General features: G+C 44.4%; 1 protein-coding gene across 1 annotated transcript in view; it reads right to left on the reverse strand.

Annotated features, from left to right (window-relative positions):
• Nucleotides 1-12781: 12781 nt before the first annotated feature.
• LOC121577847 (LIM domain and actin-binding protein 1-like) overlaps nucleotides 12782-18583 on the reverse strand; it is a 43595-nt gene continuing 37793 nt past the window's right edge. The window contains exons 6-11 of the mRNA XM_041891787.2: nucleotides 15917-16014; nucleotides 15339-15404; nucleotides 14905-14956; nucleotides 14495-14577; nucleotides 14199-14332; nucleotides 12782-13871 (exon numbers count right to left, since the gene is read on the reverse strand). Of these exons, the coding sequence (XP_041747721.2) occupies nucleotides 12782-13871; nucleotides 14199-14332; nucleotides 14495-14577; nucleotides 14905-14956; nucleotides 15339-15404; nucleotides 15917-16014 (1523 nt within the window). The remainder of the gene's footprint in view (nucleotides 13872-14198; nucleotides 14333-14494; nucleotides 14578-14904; nucleotides 14957-15338; nucleotides 15405-15916; nucleotides 16015-18583) is intronic.

Below are 18583 nucleotides of genomic sequence, written 5' to 3' on the forward strand. Positions count from 1 at the left end.
TTGTTTTGTCAGTCACTGACAGTCACTCAATTAGCCATGTCAGCTAACCATTTTTAGATTGGTAAATTATTCTAGCCAGCTATCTAAACTTGTAGTAATCATGGCCGAATACCGACAGGTCACACAGGATACGTGCCCAGGGGCCCATTGATTTTGTTACTCTCACTCAGATATCATTAACATGGCATAAGTCATGGCAAAATGTGTAGAATTGCAGGAAATTAGCTTTAAAATGGAAAAAATGTTTCTCCGCCCCATGGCAAAATGGCCAGAATTAGCCAACCAAATCTCGCTTAGGGCCCCCAAAAGAGGCCCTGTCGGAGCATGACGATATGATGCTAGACCAACAGACCAATAGGGGAGTTTGTTTGGAGTCGTCACTCCAAACAAACTCAGTGCAGTATCCCTCTTCTTCACATCACTCCTGGATCCATTATGTTGTCTGGGAAGTCCCACCTCAGTTTAGTTACTCTGGGTTGACTCCTATCAGTAGAGGAAACTCATGCTACTAGATGGTAGGAAGATTAATATTATTCAAAGCTGATATGTCAAGACTGTATTGCATGGGTGCCTCAAAGTGCTTACTGTATAGAAAATTCTATAAACGGTTTATAGATAAGACGCTGGACCAATCCCAGGTCTTTAGCAGCAATCAGTCAAGTCTTATTAGTTAAACTATATTTTGAGATTATTAAAGGAATGAATTCTAAATGCTGAAAAATGTAACCCGCAGCCAAGAAATACAACTCTCAGGTATGCTAATATCAAAATGACTGTAACAACTATGATGCTGTGTTATGTAAAACGTTTCTAAGACTATGATGATGCCATATCCTTTTATCACGAGCACTTTATTGTAGATATACTGGATTATGATGTACTGCTACAGGCATTTGAGAGGCTTTTTGTTTAGCATGTCTATGCTCTTTCTCTTTTGGGTTAATTTATATTGTCGAATGACCGGTTAAATTAAATATTTGATCAAGATCTGCCTTTCTACACCATTTTAATTTGTTTTGATTAATCTTCTGTAGTAACATAACTGTACTCAAGCAAGCAATGTGCTGATTGATTGCATTTTATGATTAAAAAAACTGAAGATCATGCACTAAGTGTTCCTTACCGAGTGCCATTTGATTTCACATTAGTCACAAATTAGGTTCCTTTAATCATTGATATGAATGTATGTGTCACCTCTATATTATGCACTTGTATGCAATGTTTATAAATAAAGATGAGAATCTATTTATGTACAATGGCCTGCTTTGTGTGTTTTTTCTCTCACTTGGATGAAAAACTTGACTTATAGGGTTTTCATAAAGGCACGGACACACCGGTAGCGTTTGCCGGCCAAGACTACTGTTAAGTTGCGTCAATTCAAATCTGGTATAGGAACAAAAAGAGGTCAATACACGTCTTCTAAAATAGACTAGTATTTTAATTAATGCAAACACTTGAATTGGTAAATATGATGTTCGTATATACGGGCCCACTGAAAAACCACGCAGGGCAGACAGAGAACTGAGCCATTGTTATAAGTTCTTCTTTAAATACTCTGACAGAGATAGTTCCCGCTCCCTGCTGGCCTATCAGAGTAGAGACTGAGCGTGGTTTAGACTTACTCAGCCTATCCTTGGCGCACAGGCTGGTCCCGGCCCCTTGGCGCTTCACTGTTACCAGGCATTAGTTGTTATCTCCACAACTTGTCTCGAGTCAGCAACCTCAGACATCTTTGTAGCAGAACACATGGCCTTGAGCGGTTTAACAAAGAGGCAGTGTGTGTGTATGTGAGACACAAGTCTTATCTCATCCTACCCCCTAGCAGTTCCCCACATTAATCACAGCTTGTTATATTAAACAATCTATATCAGTACAGTACAAACCTATTATGTTTAATCATTAATGTATTCTTTCTAAGCTAGGCATCACATCTAGTTATAAGAAAATAGATCCCCACAATCCCCCTTTTCACACCCGCTGGGTGTGAACCCAAAATAAGAACATTTCAGGGAAATGTAGGATTCCCCCTTTTGACACCCACTAGGGTGTCACTCACTAAAATACAGTCACACTTTTATTAATAGGCTTTTTGTACTAGGTTGGCTACCAGCCACCCAGGAACTTCAAACCTTCACAAAAGGAAAGACAAACATTCACAATGGTTAACTTGATTAATAAAGCATAAAACATAAACAGGGAAGTAAACTTTGGCCCCCTTTAGACACCCTCTAGGGTGTCACTCCACCACCTCACCAATAACCTTTGTCAACCCCAGTTTCTTCCGAAAGCTAGACTCAGTGTCTGCATCCCCTTCTTGAGCCCCTAGGAGGGGCATCATACCAGCCGTATGCACGACATCTGTAACAGACTTTCTCAGACAAGGAATTACACAGGCAGCACAGCACATTAATATTAGAAACACAACTACTAGGGTCAGAAATCCAGTAACCACCAGTGCAGCATACTTACCAAACCACTCCCCCAACCAGGAGAACAGTCCGTTTCCCTCCATTCCAGCCATGCTCTTCATTTCAGCTGATAGTTTATCTAAACCAACTAGGGCTTTAGAGATACTCCCGTCAGGACTGGTATTGTTAGGGATAAACGTACAACAATGGCTTACCATTCTATAGACACCACCCCTTTCTGCCTGATCTAGAGCCAACCTCTTTTTACTAAGTCATAAGAGTGAGATGGCGGATAATTGTTCAAAGATCCCTTCCGTTGCATCCCTAGTCCAGCCAATAAATCGTTGTTGGTCGTAATAGATATAATTAATCCAATTCACAATTTTGTTTATTGTCACCCACCAAAAGAATGTGGTAGTAAACCCTTCCCCTAATTGTTTCATAGCTCGGTATCCATCCGATACCCCCCTTGGTATCCCAATCGCATCCATCTAAATAGGGCTATTCTCCTTCTTGTTAAAACTCCTCCTACATCTGTTTAATCCTTGGTTCCTGGTGACTAATTCTAACTAGCTGAACCAGTAGAACCAGGGCGCACGTATCTAGCCACCCTTTTGGAATTCTCTGCCTTATACTGCCTTTACTGGCACACGCCCACCACACATCGGTTACAGGGGCTGTAAGGTTTAGAATTCTCTCCTGTGCTTCTGAACTTAAGTCTGTCACATTACTACTATCTCCAATTGATAATTGGTGATGTCTTTGTTTCTCTTTACCCCCCATCTGGATGTTCAGTCCCCCTCGGTCTCATATCCCCATCCCCAAGTGTGTTTAAACACCTGAGTCAAGGAACAATCCGCCGTGGGGGCCGAACACGAATATAATGGGATTTTATAATCCCAATTTGCTTATTGACATGTACCCCACCCGTTGGCTACGTCCCTAACCCTTATTTTGAATCTGACAGTCTGCCCTTCTCTGACTCCCATTTTGTAGGCCACTCGTCCTTGACGGTCAGTATGTCGGGTCGCTTTTCTTCTCTTTTACTTCTTAACAATGGTAAGGGCATAGCACAATTGGTGGTGGATCTTGACATATCAAGACCATTGCCGAGACTATGATGCAACTCAAGTTATCCATATTCCCAAAAACCGCCAACCCCCTCCTGTCCTCAGTCTTTCTGCTTGGTATTACCCCATACTCACACCCTGAGAACACACTACAGTGATGATAGGTCGGGGTAGGAGATCTTCGTTAACAGAGGTGATCCCCAGACCCTATTTGTCCAGTTCTTCTCTCTAACTCTGCATGTGTTCAGTGGTGCTTGCATGTGTTCTTACCTTTTTGCAGTGGGTAACGTGGACCCAGGTTGCTCTTTCTGCTATTCTAATGGCAAAGGCAGTGACCAATATAACCAGATAGGGCCCTTCCCAACAGGCCTGCTTCCAGTTTTTCTTCTTTAGGGACTGGATGCTCACCAGTCACCTTCTCCTTTAGTTCACCTGTGGGGCACAAAACCTCTGACATACGGGTGTGGTTAATAAACTATCTTCACACATGTTCAGCTCTCAATTTCTATGTCTGACTGCATTCTCTTTCTAGACTGTATCTAAAAAAAATGTTTTTTAAAAGTATTTTGTCCTCTCCTTTGTATATATTTATGATTTAATCCTACCATCCCCCTTTTTACACATGTTTTGCTCATGTGTCAATATTACCACCTACCTAAACAATCACTTAGGTAATATTGGTAATTTATCATCCAATTGCCATCCCTTATTTTTAAATACTGCCTAATTTTAACATAACAACCCTTTATAACCATCATACTAGGTGTGTTGTTTTTTATTTGAAAAACCAAATTTGAAAAACAACAACCACAAATAGCCAGGCCCCACTTGATTTGGTAGCTCACTGCCTAACTTCACTTCTGCTCCCCCTCGCCCTGGGCAACATTCCAATGAGATAAGCTAATCTCTTTCTCCTGGTTATACATTTTGTTAACCTTCAATTACCATCAGTAATCTAAAGATGGTAGTACACAAAAAACATGATACAGATATCCCCAGTCCTAACCCAACAATAATTGTTTGTATCAATCTAATTCCTCATAACTAATCCATAAAACCACTCAAAATTCCTAGAGTATACAATGATTATTTAATTGATTACCCTAAATCTGCTACATGTGATCTCATCTCAAATGATCCATTATCAATTATTTGATCAACACCCTAGGAAAATCTGTCTCCCCTTCTATTGTTCCTGTCCCCCCTGTAAATGTCATATTTCATTTTTTAGCCAATACAATCACGGTTACATCAAATGTTCCCTCCTTTGGCCATTTACTTACTATCTTTCTGGTCCTTTTTCTCATTTGTTAGAGATATTACCAATATCTTCACTATTTTCTGGGAACCTTCTCTTCATGATTGCTACTGGTGATCCTGCCATCTCTACTTCTGGTGTGGTCTAATGTCTATATTAGGGTGTAAGGTAAATTATTCCTGTTGTCTTTTTCAGCTAAATGTTTTATATCCCTCAGTTAATGGTATTTTCTCCCTAATATATCTTCATACTCTTCTGCTTTCCCTAAATGAGATTTAATCCCTTGCCTTTCCTCTACTATCCTTCTATCATTACTGGATCAATGATAATAACTGTAATAACTATTGATAATAATTGTAATAACTATTTCACATTAAATTGTGCCTTTTTCTGATAATGTTATAATTGTAGCCTATTGCATTACTTTAGTTTAAAATATAAGTTTGTTTATTTAACAAATCTAGAACCCACTATATGTTGGTGCTATTCCCTCAACATAATAGCTAAAGCTACTTGCATCCCCTGGTCCCCGTAACGAAAATAAATTATTGTTCTAGAATTCACCAACTATTTGCATACACCACTGGTGTTAAGCAACCTATCGAATAAAGTAATAACAATTAGAATTTATCAAAGCACTGCCTTCCAGTCAAGTATTTAGACCTCTACTTGAAATCTTACAGCTCAATCTAACTCGCTGGAATGTCTCTATTTTTTTTCTCTCCCGCTAACCAGAGCCATAAATTATTCTCCTTTGTCCTCAACTCAATTTTCACAGCTCTATCGCCATTTCAGTTCACTATTCAATTTCTTTAACTGTTCTCTCTGATTAGGCCCTAATTAATAAAACAAATACTTGCTATCATTGATAAGCATACATTTAATGATATTCCTATCATTTGAACTATCTCTCACCCCTCCCCTTGCTCCTTCCTACACAACGGGGAAGGCGCGGGGACCTTGTAACATATTTTCATAGACCTTTCTAGAATACTTCTACTTAAGCTATCTAATTCAACCTTTCACATTTCTCAATCCACGTAGTAATCTAGGTCTATAGCCCCAATGCGAAAGCTTTACCCACTGTCCCTACCTGGGTTCGAACCCGGGACCCTCTACATACATTGCCAGTCACCCCACACATTCCGCGATCCTTTCAAAGTATATACCAGTTCATAGAGCAAGTGACGTCACCAAATGAAAACCGCACTAGCTCTCACCTCATTCAGCAACACAACTCTCTCTCCCTTCACCCATTCCCTATTGAATAAGTGAGTCTTTCTATTTAACCCCAACCACGCTACAAATCTTCCATTCAACATCAACAAACCAAATACTCAGTAGTATCCGGTCACCACCCATACCAGCCGCCGAATTCACTCATACACACAGACCCCACCCCATGCCACTGAAATGCCCAACAAAACATAATAGTTCAATGGAACCCCCTATTGGCTCTCCACTATTTATACATTACTTCCATAACCACACCAGTCATGGTCCAATCACCCATCAAACCCCATCACATGATCAAACAACAGTACAACCTTAAACTCATATGGGGCGGCAGGTAGCCCAGTAACCAAGAGCACCGTGCCAGCAACCGAGAGGTCGCCGGTTCCAATCCCCCGAGCCGACCAGGCGAAAAATCTGCTGATGTGCCCCCGAGCAAGGCACCCAACCCCAATTGCTCCTGCAAGTCGCTCTGGACAAGAGCGTCTGCTAAATGACCAAAAATGCAAATGTAAATATTCTATACTTTCTCACCCATGATGTACGTCTACGTTTGGGTGAGCAAGTTCATACGTTATACATCTAAGGTTGCTGGGGCCTCTTTCATTCCCCGCCAATAGATTAGGTAAGGCTATCAGTGGGTACTGGCCCCCTTCTACTCTCTCTCACTGCTTCTTTAAATTTACCCCTACGCGGTTCTCCCTCCTGTTTCCACTTCCGAACATGTTTTGTCCGTTTTTCGTTTTAATTTGTAATATTCGTCCGTTATTTAATTATTTAAAGTACGTCTATCTATTTATTTAAATCAAATTATTCCCACCTAATTAGTTAAAGTCGGTGCATATTTATATTTCAACGATAAACCAAATTATTTTAGTCTAATTATTTAACCAGTATTTTGCAGGGTCAAACATCAAACGTTAAATTAAATAATAAACCAAATTGCTTCAACTTAATTATTTAAAACCAGTATCATGCTATGTCAGACATCAAATGTTAAATTAAATAATAAACCAAATTGCTTCAACATAATTATTTAAAACCAATATTATGCTATGTCAAACATCAAACGTTACAGTTCAGTTATATCAGTTCAAACGTTTCAGTTTAGTCATACTAGTTATTCATTATTTTACCTTTATGTTCCCAATTATTATTAACGGGTTATACAGTTTAAGCAGCTACAGACTTCTTTAACTCCTAATTAGTTTTCTATCAAGGTATACAGGTTTATTAATTTTAATAACCCGCATTCACTCTTTTATTACACTGGGATCATTCGCACTCTCATTCATACGACACCCTATACTTTAAAGTGCTCCTCCAATCTGGGCCGTACCCCCAAGTACAACTCCCTGCCGAAGCGCAACACTATAGTGTACTTTAAAGTGCTCCTACGATCCTAGCCGTACTAGTTACGGACCTTGCCGATAGCGCAACACTATCTAAAATTGTAAGTGTCCCTCTGATCCTAGCCGTACCCTCGTAGTTATGATCCTTGCCAGTAGCGCAACACTTTTAATCCAATAATTCCCATACCCCCAGTTCCCACCCCTGGTGGTCCTAGCCTGGGGATTTCAGTATTTTCCCTGATCCTAGCCGTACCCTCGTAATTACGGACCTTGCCGGTGGAACAATACTCTATGGTACCATGGTTTAACATCACATTCACCACAGGTTTGCATGTCACAATATGGTGCTTATCTACTCATAATAATTCGTATAATAATTCATAATTTAGTTCACTTACATCAGACAGGTGTTTCACAAAATTAATTTGGATAAAGCCAATGTGCAGAACTTTAGTTATATAACAATAGGTGTCTGCTTACCTGTTTTTAGTAGTCCGGACTCTTTGTGAAACACACCGTCCAACGACAGCGATGTCCAATCGGCCGGACAATACCCAGCGAAGTCCCTCTACCAGATCACGTTGGCGGTCACCAATTGTTAAGTTGCGTCAATTCAAATCTGGTATAGGAACAAAAAGAGGTCAATACACGTCTTCTAAAATAGACTAGTATTTTAATGAATGCAAACACTTGAATTGGTAAATATGATGTTCGTATATACGGGCCCACTGAAAAACCACGCAGGGCAGACAGAGAACTGAGCCATTGTTATAAGTTCTTCTTTAAATACTCTGACAGAGATAGTTCCCGCTCCCTGCTGGCCTATCAGAGTAGAGACTGAGCGTGGTTTAGACTTACTCAGCCTATCCTTGGCGCACAGGCTGGTCCCGGCCCCTTGGCGCTTCACTGTTGCCAGGCATTAGTTGTTATCTCCACAACTTGGCTCGAGTCAGCAACCTCAGACATCTTTGTAGCAGAACACATGTCCTTGAGCGGTTTAACAAAGAGGCAGTGTGTGTGTATGTGAGACACAAGTCTTATCTCATCCTACCCCCTAACAGTTCCCCACATTAATCACAGCTTGTTATATTAAACAATCTATATCAGTACAGTACAAACCTATTATGTTTAATCATTAATGTATTCTTTCTAAGCTAGGCATCACATCTAGTTATAAGAAAATAGAACCCCACACTACTTAACACCTTTGAACAGAGTGCCGGCCGTAATTTGTAGTGATGGGGAAACGAAGCGTCCTGAAGCATTGATGTTTTCCAGCCAATTGTGTCAAATAGGTTCATTACTCAAGGCTTTAATCAACAGTGTACACTAGTGGCACCTGCTGGTCAAAAGAGCTCTGGCATCAAACGTAACATCGCTAGTAATTTTCAAACCTATTCTACATGTAGAAACGGGCAAAAATTGTGGAAGTCGGACATCTACTGGCAGGTGGTCCCTAAAACACACTGCGCCAAACGAACGGCAGACCGTCATTCGGTGCGATGTGTTTTCTCCGTTACATGTCATTTGGCTAGTTTAAGGGATGCTTCTGGATACTGGCAATGAGGACCTTTATCTACTTCCCCCGAGTCAGAAACTCGTGGATACCATTCTTATGTTTCTGTGTGCAGTTTGAAGGAAGTTGCTAACTAGCGCTAGTGCAATTGCTAACTAGTGTTGGCGCAATGACTGGAAGTCATGTGGTCCTCTGTAGCTCAGCTGGTAGAGCACGGCGCTTGTAACGCCAAGGTAGTGGGTTCGATCCCCGGGACCACCCATACACAAAAATGTATGCACGCATGACTGTAAGTCGCTTTGGATAAAAGCGTCTGCTAAATGGCATATTATTATTTATTATAAGTCTATTGTACAGTATCTGCTAGACTTTCAGTCATTGCAGCAGATACCATAGACTTCCAGTCATTGCGCTAACGCTAGTTAGCATTGTCTCGCGGAATTACCTCTAACTTCCTTCATACTGGACGCAGAGACATAAAAATTGTATTGTATCTGTCAAAATCCCGAAGTATCTATTTGGACAGCTCAATTGGAGTGAGACCGCACTTATTCTGTGGAAAGGAATGAAGAGTTCTGTTGACAGAACAGCAAAGTTCAACTGAACTTGAGGGAACACAATAGCAATCACTTCAAAAGGGTGATTGCATTAAAATCTATTCTGAGCAGCTGAGAATGGAGATTCTCCTCTCTGATGATGAGCGTAGCAGCACATCACCTTGATGTTACAGAGCAAAGCTGTTTCAATAAATCACAGAGTCCACAAACGTCCCGTAGAATAGAGCACGGAGGGAGCCCTGAGGAAGGGTAGGCAGTTCATTCTCCCTGCTCTGCTAACTACTGAACCTCAGTCCTGACAGAACAATGAGGTGTTCTGCTGCCCCTAGAGCCTGCTTCCATGTGCTACTGCTGTGGCCTTCTCTCCACAGCCTGGCCTGGCCGCCCTGGCACAATAGCTCTGAGGTGGACGAGCAAGCCCTTCTCTCCGGGTCCATTCTCTCCTCGAGGGGGTGGTTGGCCGGCCGCAGTGACAGATTGAGGAGTAGATGCCCAATTTGCCCGCCTCATTCTCACAAATGTATCCCACATCTTACAGTGTTTAATTTGCGTGGCCATAGAGGCATACTCACCACACAAAGCTTGGCCATTTTCATGAATAAAAATGTAATTGCTAGCTAGCTCCATACCACTAACCCACAAGTAAAATGTTTTTACCCACAAGTATATGAAGGGTGAGCATGGATTTTTATTTCCTCACTTTGTGACGCTGACCGCGGGGTGTTTTGGGATTGTTTCTGAAGTTAGAGCTGATTTGGAGAAAACCTAAAACCCAACTTTTAGAACAATATTACAGTATTATACAAATGTATTTAAGAGTTTGCAGTTTTGGGAATGTTTTCTTGGGGTGCTCTCAGTTACTATTATATGCATTTATGGCATTGAGAAATAGCTGCTACATGCCCTTTAAGGCTGGGATTCAATCTGGTGTAATGATCCTGATGATTTGTCGCCACAGATGGTTAGTTTACGTTTCTACTGTTGTAAAATGTGGCTAGATGGAGTAGGCCTACAGCTCCATCTAATGGTCGCGTCAGTGACAACAGTTGTTGAAAACTGTAGCATTGTAGCTAAACTGTAGCTAAACTTAACCCTTTTCCTAATCTTAACCTCATTCTCCTAACCTGCTATGTTAATTCACCTAACCTGCTGTGTTAGTTCTCCTAACCTGTGTGGTGATACCATAGAGATAGATAGAGGACTCATCTTTGTATCTGTGCCATTATAGCGTCTGTGACAGCATGGGCAGCGCCATTGAGGCCATCATCATTTTGAAGTAGTCAATTTTCTTCTTCACGATTGGTTTATCCCTCCCATTGATCCGGTTGAACATGACTCCAACAGGGTCACCAGGAGGGGTCAGCCAATGAAGTTGGAAGTCCCACCCAGTTGACTACATTAAAATGGTGGAAGCCTTCAAATGGCGCTGCCCATGCTAATACTAGGGGCCTCTATCATTCTCTATGGGGTGGTACTGCTGATTTGTCCCCACATATGGTTTGTTTACATAGCAGGTTAGGCTAATTAACGTGGCAGGTTAGCATAATTAACGTGGCAGGTTAGGAGAAAGAGGTTAAGGTTAGGAAAGGGGTTGGGGTTAGGCTTAGCTACAATGCTACAGATATCAACAACTGTTGTCCCTTACACAACCAATAGATGGCGCTGTAGTCCTTCATCTAGCCACAACAGTAGAAAGGTAAACAAACCATCTGTGGCGACAAATCATCAGTATAACAACACCGGACTGCGTTAGATCTGCGTAATAGCGTGCTTGACGTTTAAAGGTAATTTCCAATTGGGCTGACATTTGCAGCATTCACCGTGAATGTAAACTCCGCGAACGCGGTAACATTGCCTTTAAAAGCTGCACTGGCTACAAGGGCGATCGTATTGAATCCCGGCCTTAGTTAATGTACTGAAACAAGACAACAGATGTATCAATGATAGACCATTTATTATTTATTTCAAATACTTTCAAGATAATGTTTTGGGGTCCTCCATAAAGTAAAGTATAAAACATTGCGGGTAAATTTAATAATCTGACCATTTATCCAGTTTTCTATATTCATTATAAAATAGGATGTTTTTTTTATACAATTTAAAACAGGCACTGTGTCAAAGAACAACTAAAAACATATACCCAGGAAAGGAAAGGACCCAAACATACATCACAGATATAGTACACTGTTGGTTTAGTCGGCCGGATCAATTTACCACATTCTATCACAAGCCTTTTTTTATTCTTAAGGTATATGACAAGATCAAGTATTATCAAACCCATGAAGCAACTGCTTGTGATTATTTAAAAACAGCTCTGATCCTGTTATCCATCTGGCAGTGGATTGGACTAGCCCACTTAAAGGGGCAGTGCAGTCAAAAACGTGATTTCCCTATTTTATTTATATTTCCACACTACGAGGTCGAAATAACACTGAAATTGTGAAAATGAGGATAATGCCCTTTTAGTGTAACATATTTTTTTTTTATGGGATGGAGTTTTTGGCCTACAGCATGACATCACAATCTGATTATTCTGACCAATGACCAGTCATCTTTTATTTGCATAAAATGTATCCTCTTACTCTGAAGGGGTAAGCGGGGTAGGCTCTAGAGCCCTCAAACTCAACTCTGGCCCTCGGAGCCAGTTCCAGTGCGTTTTTTCATTGTTCCCCTCTAATCAGCGACTGATTTAGACCGGGTACAGTTAATTATCAGGTAGAACAGAAAACCAGCAGGCGCCGGACCTCGTAAGGTAAGAGTTGAATACCCCTGCTCTAGGCCAGGGTTTCCCAAACTCAGTCCTGGGGCCCGCCCTGGGTGCATGTTTTGGTTTTTGCCCTAGCACTACACAGCTGATTCAAATAATCAAAGCTTGATGAGGAGTTGGTTATTTGAATCAGTTGTGTAGTGCTAGGGCAAAAACCAAAACGTGCACCCATGGGAGGCCCCAGGACCGAGTTTGGGAAACCCTGGTCTAGACTATCCTATCCGCCAATCAGGGCTGTGTATTATAAAGATCATAACTGTATTCACTTCCAGTTTAAAAAAGAGACAGACCAGCCTTTCCAGCGTAAAAATACAAAACAGAAAACATGGAAAACGGTACAAAATGTTTTTAATCCAACCGTCTACAATCTACCACTCCCTTCTATCAGGCTCCCTCAGAAATCACTAAAAGAATCAGGCTATTTGGTTCTATGTAGTGTAGTAAGACTGATTTATTGCTAACTTTTCTAGTGTGAACGAAACAAACATTCAAAATGATCACAGATTACACCCAAACAGAGAAAAATCACCATTGTTGTGTCCCTGGACGGGGAGTACTAGGGACAGAATGTGTTGGTGTGTCCAGTCTAAATCCAGTCTGATTCAGAGTGGAGTGTCTATTCAGACGTCATCTTCCTCTTCCTCCTCATAGTAGCGGTTCCTTTTGATCATCTCCTCTACGGTGAGCTGTTCCCCCTCCCCTCCTCCCCCCCCCTCCTCCCCCTCCCAGAAGCCCACGTCCTGGGAGCTGCGGTTGTGTTTGGGCTGCGGGGGCGGAGATGCTAGGATGTCTGGAGAGGCACTTTGGCATTTTAGAGAAGCCTCTTCCTCTTCTGCTGCTTCTTTTCCTTTCTTCATCGGCTCTTCTCTCTTCTCCTGCATCGCCGGCAGACTCGCCACCTCCTTACAGCTGGTCTCTCCGTTCACTGCACTGCCGCTGGGCGGGGTGGGCTTGCTCCCCTCTTTTTCCTCCTCTCTCCCCCTCTGGGGTTGGGGTTCTGGTTCCTTAAGCGTGGATTGGCTGTCCTCCAGCGACCCCCTCCTCTCCAGCAGGGATTTGAGGGGCCGGCGGGGCTCCCGTGGCCCCAGGGCATTGGTTGTGGTGAGGCTGGGGGCCACCGAGAAGGGCCGACTACGCTCCTTCAGAGACGAGCTCCTCCTGAGGCTCTTCAGCTCGGCCCTGTCGGGGCTCAGGGTGGACGATGACACCTCGCCCTCTGGGGGCCACTTGGCCCTCCAGGGCCGGCCCACACCACCACCAGCCTCCAGAGCAGGAGAGGCCCCAGCATCAATGTCAGCAGGAGGGGGCCAGGCAACCCTCAGCCTGTGGGCCTCTGGTATTTTCTCGGCGGTGGAGAGTTTCTCGGTGGAGGAAGTGTGGCTGTGTGTCTCAAGAGAGGCAGTCAGGTCTGTCACCTTGGCCAGGGGAGACTCCTCCACCGTGGGGCTGGACTGTTTGGCTGGGGAGGGTGGTGTCCCGGCTGGACGGGACACCACCACCACTCTTTCTGCCCGCTCCTTAGGCCTCTTCTCCACCTCCCGGTCTACTCCTTTTTCTTCCTCCTCCTCCTCTCCCTCGGCGCGGGGCGTCCACAGGTCCTTGTGGGGGCGGTGGCCGAAGCCCTCGTCATAGTTGCCTTTGGCCTTGAACAGCTGGCTGAAGTGGGGCTTGCAGTAGACATTACCGTGCAGAGAGGCATAGCTCCCCAGGCTGAACAGCAGAGAGCAGCAAAGAACCACAAAAACATGTGTTAGGTAGATGCAGACAAGACACCGGTCACTGAAACAAATGTACATTTCAAAGCTAATGTTACTCCAATCGATTCAGCTTGGGATAAATCCAATTAAAAAGGCATATTGTAAAGATAGTATTATAATGCACGATAGACAATACTTTTTTTACATGTTCATTGTTCTTTCCCTAATGTTTTCTAAATGTTTTGGAATGTGACATTTGTATGAAAAAGTACATTTTGACAAAATGACAATATAATGTTATTTGAACTGTCCTGTAGTGAGTCAGCATCCCTACTAGTACCGGAGCTTGGTGTTGCAGTGGAGACAGCGGAAGCAGGAGGTGTGGAAGATCTGGGTGTTGGCCACCAGCCTCTCCAGCGGGTACACCGTCTTTAGGCACGCAATGCACGTCTCCCTCATGGGAAGGCAGAACTTCTACACACACACACACACACACACATAAACTTTAAGGATTTGCCTTTCATACACTGAATTGTGGTTGTCAGTAACAACTCTTGCTGTCAGATTTTATATTGATTTCCTTGATTTAATACAGTTGTAAGCGTCATTGTGATGGAGGCTATGGAGAGAACTCACTCTGGCTGCCTTGGGCAAGTCACTGTGGGCCGAGGATGAAGAGGAGGTACTACCCTTAGAGCTAGATGTGTCCATGCCATCCCCTGAAACAGACCAAACACATAACATACCGGTCAGACTACAGGGACCTCATCTTGACTCCAGAGGAGGTCAGTGTCACAGTTGGGCAGAGCAATATAACAATTGAAAAAAAGCAGCCAGGCTTTTCACTAGACACAGAGCAATAACTCAGAGTAACGACTCAGTCGTGGCTCCACCCCTCTCTGCCCTTTAACCTAGAATACAGAGGACCAATCAGAGGTGAGAGCAGCCGTTGCCCCGCTGGGTGAGGTTCTGTCCCCGGCACCCCCAACCGAGAGCTGTGGGGTTGACATCATGAGAGATAGGGAGGGAAATTAAAGCTGACTCACCATTGGTCTCTGCTACAGCGACTTTTCTGCTGTAGGACTCTAAAGCCTGGCTCTGAGTGGGAAAAAGGAGAGAACCTTGTTATAGCAATCCAAAAAACAGTATAGCTTGTTCATCCATGTAAAGTAGTTTAAAAAAATCCATATGAAAGAGTTTACTGTCACTGTATATTCATGTTCAAGAGCAGGTATTTTAGGAGACTAAGTTCAGTCTTGTATGTTCATTTACTCACAGCATATCAGCTTTGATTGGTTTACAGTGTGTATCTGTTTAAACGCTGCTCCCCTATCCAATTAACTAATCTTCACAAACACAGTTTATCGTTTATCTCAAAGACTCACTATGTTCCCTCAGTCGCTCCCTCTCTCACGTACCCACCTCAAAACCAACTCTCTCTCACAGACAAATGCATGGGCACACACACATAGGTACTGACCACAGCCACACCACTAGGGGGCACATTTTCCTTCAGGCTGCTATCCTCTCCCTCTGATTGACTGGCCTGTAGAAGAACACAGTGATAAGACAGACATGAAATGCCAAACCATGGCCATCTTTACAAAATATGTGAAGTAAGATCTATCTTTCTTTGACATTAGATTAGCAACTTTTCCATTTACACTATCCTTACATTAGCCTTGGATGTTTTATTTATTTCTTACTAGCTCTCACTTTGCTGATAGCTACTTCATTGAGGGAAAATGTACTTACTATGACTGTGATATGTGGTTGTCCCACCTAGCTATCTTAAGATAAATACACTAACTGTAAGTCGCTCTGGATATGAGCGTCTGCTAAATGACTCAAATGTAAAAATGTAATGTGGTGTGACCAAGATTTCTGGACTATTAAACAAGAGCAGAGGACCACTTTCTAAAAAGGACATTTAGGTCTGGTGACTGATTCAACGGTGTCTCTCTCTTAAATAGAGGAGACTAAACAATGTGAGAGGGGGGGAGTGTGTAAAAACTGTAGGATAACATCTATAATTAACAAACACGCACGCAAACTCACAGTGCGTGCTAGTGGGCCCTTTTTGGTAACGGCTGACTGGTACTTGGCCATTCTTTCCTTCAGGGAGGTGGTCTCTAGCACTCTGTCAGGGGACAACACTACGAGAAAACATGCACAGACAGACACGGACACACACACAGAGATTATAATATATGATCTGCCACCTAGCTCTGCAGCAATGTTAACTGAAGCCCTGGATGTTGATTTGAAGCCAAAAAAAACACACTGGCCTACATTAGCTACTATGAAAAAAAGCTGGGAAAACACTGTCCTACATTAGCTACTATGAAACATTTTTGGAAAACACTGTCCTACATTAGCTACTATGAAACATTTTTGGAAAACACTGTCCTACTGTCAGACTGGGGTGATGTGTATGCGGCAGTGAAGTCAGGCGCAGGACACAGAGGATCAGGAATGACTACTTTACTTCCAGTAATACGCACAAAAACAAAAGTCTCCAACACTAGAGGAGTAACACGCGGAGTGCGTAAAATAACGAGCTAGCAATGCCAAACATACGACAGGACAAAAGGACAATAACACACAAAGGCAAACATAAAACAAGGGAACTTATATGTTACATAATCAATACAAAATAAGAAACAGGTGTACAAACTAGACAACACAAGACACACACCGAAACAACGATCGGCAGTAGCTAGTACTCCGGGGACGACGAACGCCGAAGCCTGCCCGAGCAAGGAGGAGGAGCAGCCTCGGCGGCATCCGTGACAGTACCCCCCCCTTGACGCGCGGCTCCAGCCGTGCGCCGACCCCGGCCTCGGGGACGGCCAGGAGGATGCGGAGCAGGGTGAGTGGGATGACTCCGGTGGAACTCTGTCAGGAGGGAGGGATCTAAGATGTCCCTCCTAGGCACCCAGCACCGTTCCTCCGGACCGTACCCCTCCCACTCCACGAGATACTGCAGACCCCCCATCCGACGTCTCGAATCCACGATGGACCGGACTGAGTACGCCGGAGCCCCCTCGATGTCCAGTGGGGGCGGAGGAGTCTCCTGTATCTCATTGTCCTGGAGTGGACCAGCTACCACCGGCCTGAGGAGAGACACATGGAACGAGGGGTTAATGCGATAATCATTAGGCAGTTGTAATCTGTAACATACCTCGTTCAATCTCCTCAGGACTTTAAATGGCCCCACAAACCGCCGACCCAGCTTCCGGCAGGGCAGGCGAAGGGGCAGGTTTCGAGTCGAGAGCCAGACTCGATCTCCAGGTGCATACACTGGACCCTCACTGCGGTGGCGATCGGCGCTTGCCTTCTGCCTACGGATAGCCCGCTGCAGATGGACATGCGCAGCGTTCCATGTCTCCTCCGAGCGCCGAAACCATTCATCCACCGCAGGAGCCTCGATCTGGCTCTGATGCCATGGTGCCAGAACTGGCTGATACCCCAACACACACTGGAAAGGGGTCAGATTCGTAGATGAGTGGCGAAGGGAGTTCTGAGCAACCTCTGCCCAGGGGATATACCCCGACCACTCCTCCTGCCGGTCCTGGCAATAAGACCTCAGAAACCTACCCACATCCTGGTTCACTCTCTCCACCTGCCCATTACTCTCAGGGTGGAAACCCGAGGTAAGGCTAACCGAGACCCCCAAGCGTTCCATGAACGCCCTCCAGACTCTAGAGGTGAACTGGGGACCCTGATCAGACACTATATCCTCAGGTACCCCGTAGTGCCGGAAGACGTGGGTAAACAAGGCCTCAGCAGTCTGTAGGGCAGTAGGGAGACCCGGCATTGGGATGAGACGACAGGCCTTAGAGAACCGATCCACAACGACCAGAATAGTGATATTCCCCTGGGAGGGGGGAAGGTCCGTAACAAAGTCTACCGATAGGTGAGACCACGGCCGTTGTGGAACGGGTAGGGGTTGTAACTTCCCCCTGGGCAAGTGTCTAGGCGCCTTACACTGAGCGCACACCGAGCAGGAAGAGACATAAACCCTCACGTCCTTAGCCAATGTTGGCCCCCAGTACTTCTCACTAAGGCAGTGCACTGTCCGGCCAATACCAGGATGTCCAGAGAAGGGTGACGTATGAGCCCAATAAATTAGTCGATCACGAATCTCGAGCGGCACGTACTTCCGCCCCGCTGGACACTCTGGAGGAGTAGGGTCGGTACGTAACGCCCGCTCGATCTCCGCATCGACCTCCCACACCACCGGTGCCACCAGACAAGACTCCGGCAGTATGGGAGTGTGCTCAATGGACCTCTCCTCTGTGTCATATCGCCGGGACAGGGCGTCTGCCTTAACGTTCTGTGACCCTGGTATGTAGGTGAGCTTAAAAACAAACCGGGCCAGAAACATGGCCCACCTAGCCTGACGAGGGTTCAGTCTCCTAGCTGCCCGGATGTACTCCAGGTTACGATGGTTAGTCAGAATGAGAAAAGGGTGTTGAGCCCCCTCAAGCCAATGCCTCCACACCTTTAGGGCTTGAACCACGGCTAGCAGCTCCCTGTCCCCCACGTCATAATTACGTTCCGCCGGGCTGAGCTTCTTAGAGTAAAAAGCGCAGGGCCGGAGTTTAGGAGGCGTGCCTGAGCGTTGAGACAGTACAGCCCCAATACCAGCCTCTGACGCGTCCACCTCCACTTGGAACGCTAAAGCGGGGTCCGGATGTGCCAGCACCGGAACCGAGGTGA

The sequence above is a fragment of the Coregonus clupeaformis genome, unplaced genomic scaffold, assembly GCF_020615455.1.
Source record: "Coregonus clupeaformis isolate EN_2021a unplaced genomic scaffold, ASM2061545v1 scaf0005, whole genome shotgun sequence".
NCBI classification, from domain to species: Eukaryota; Metazoa; Chordata; class Actinopteri; order Salmoniformes; family Salmonidae; genus Coregonus; species Coregonus clupeaformis.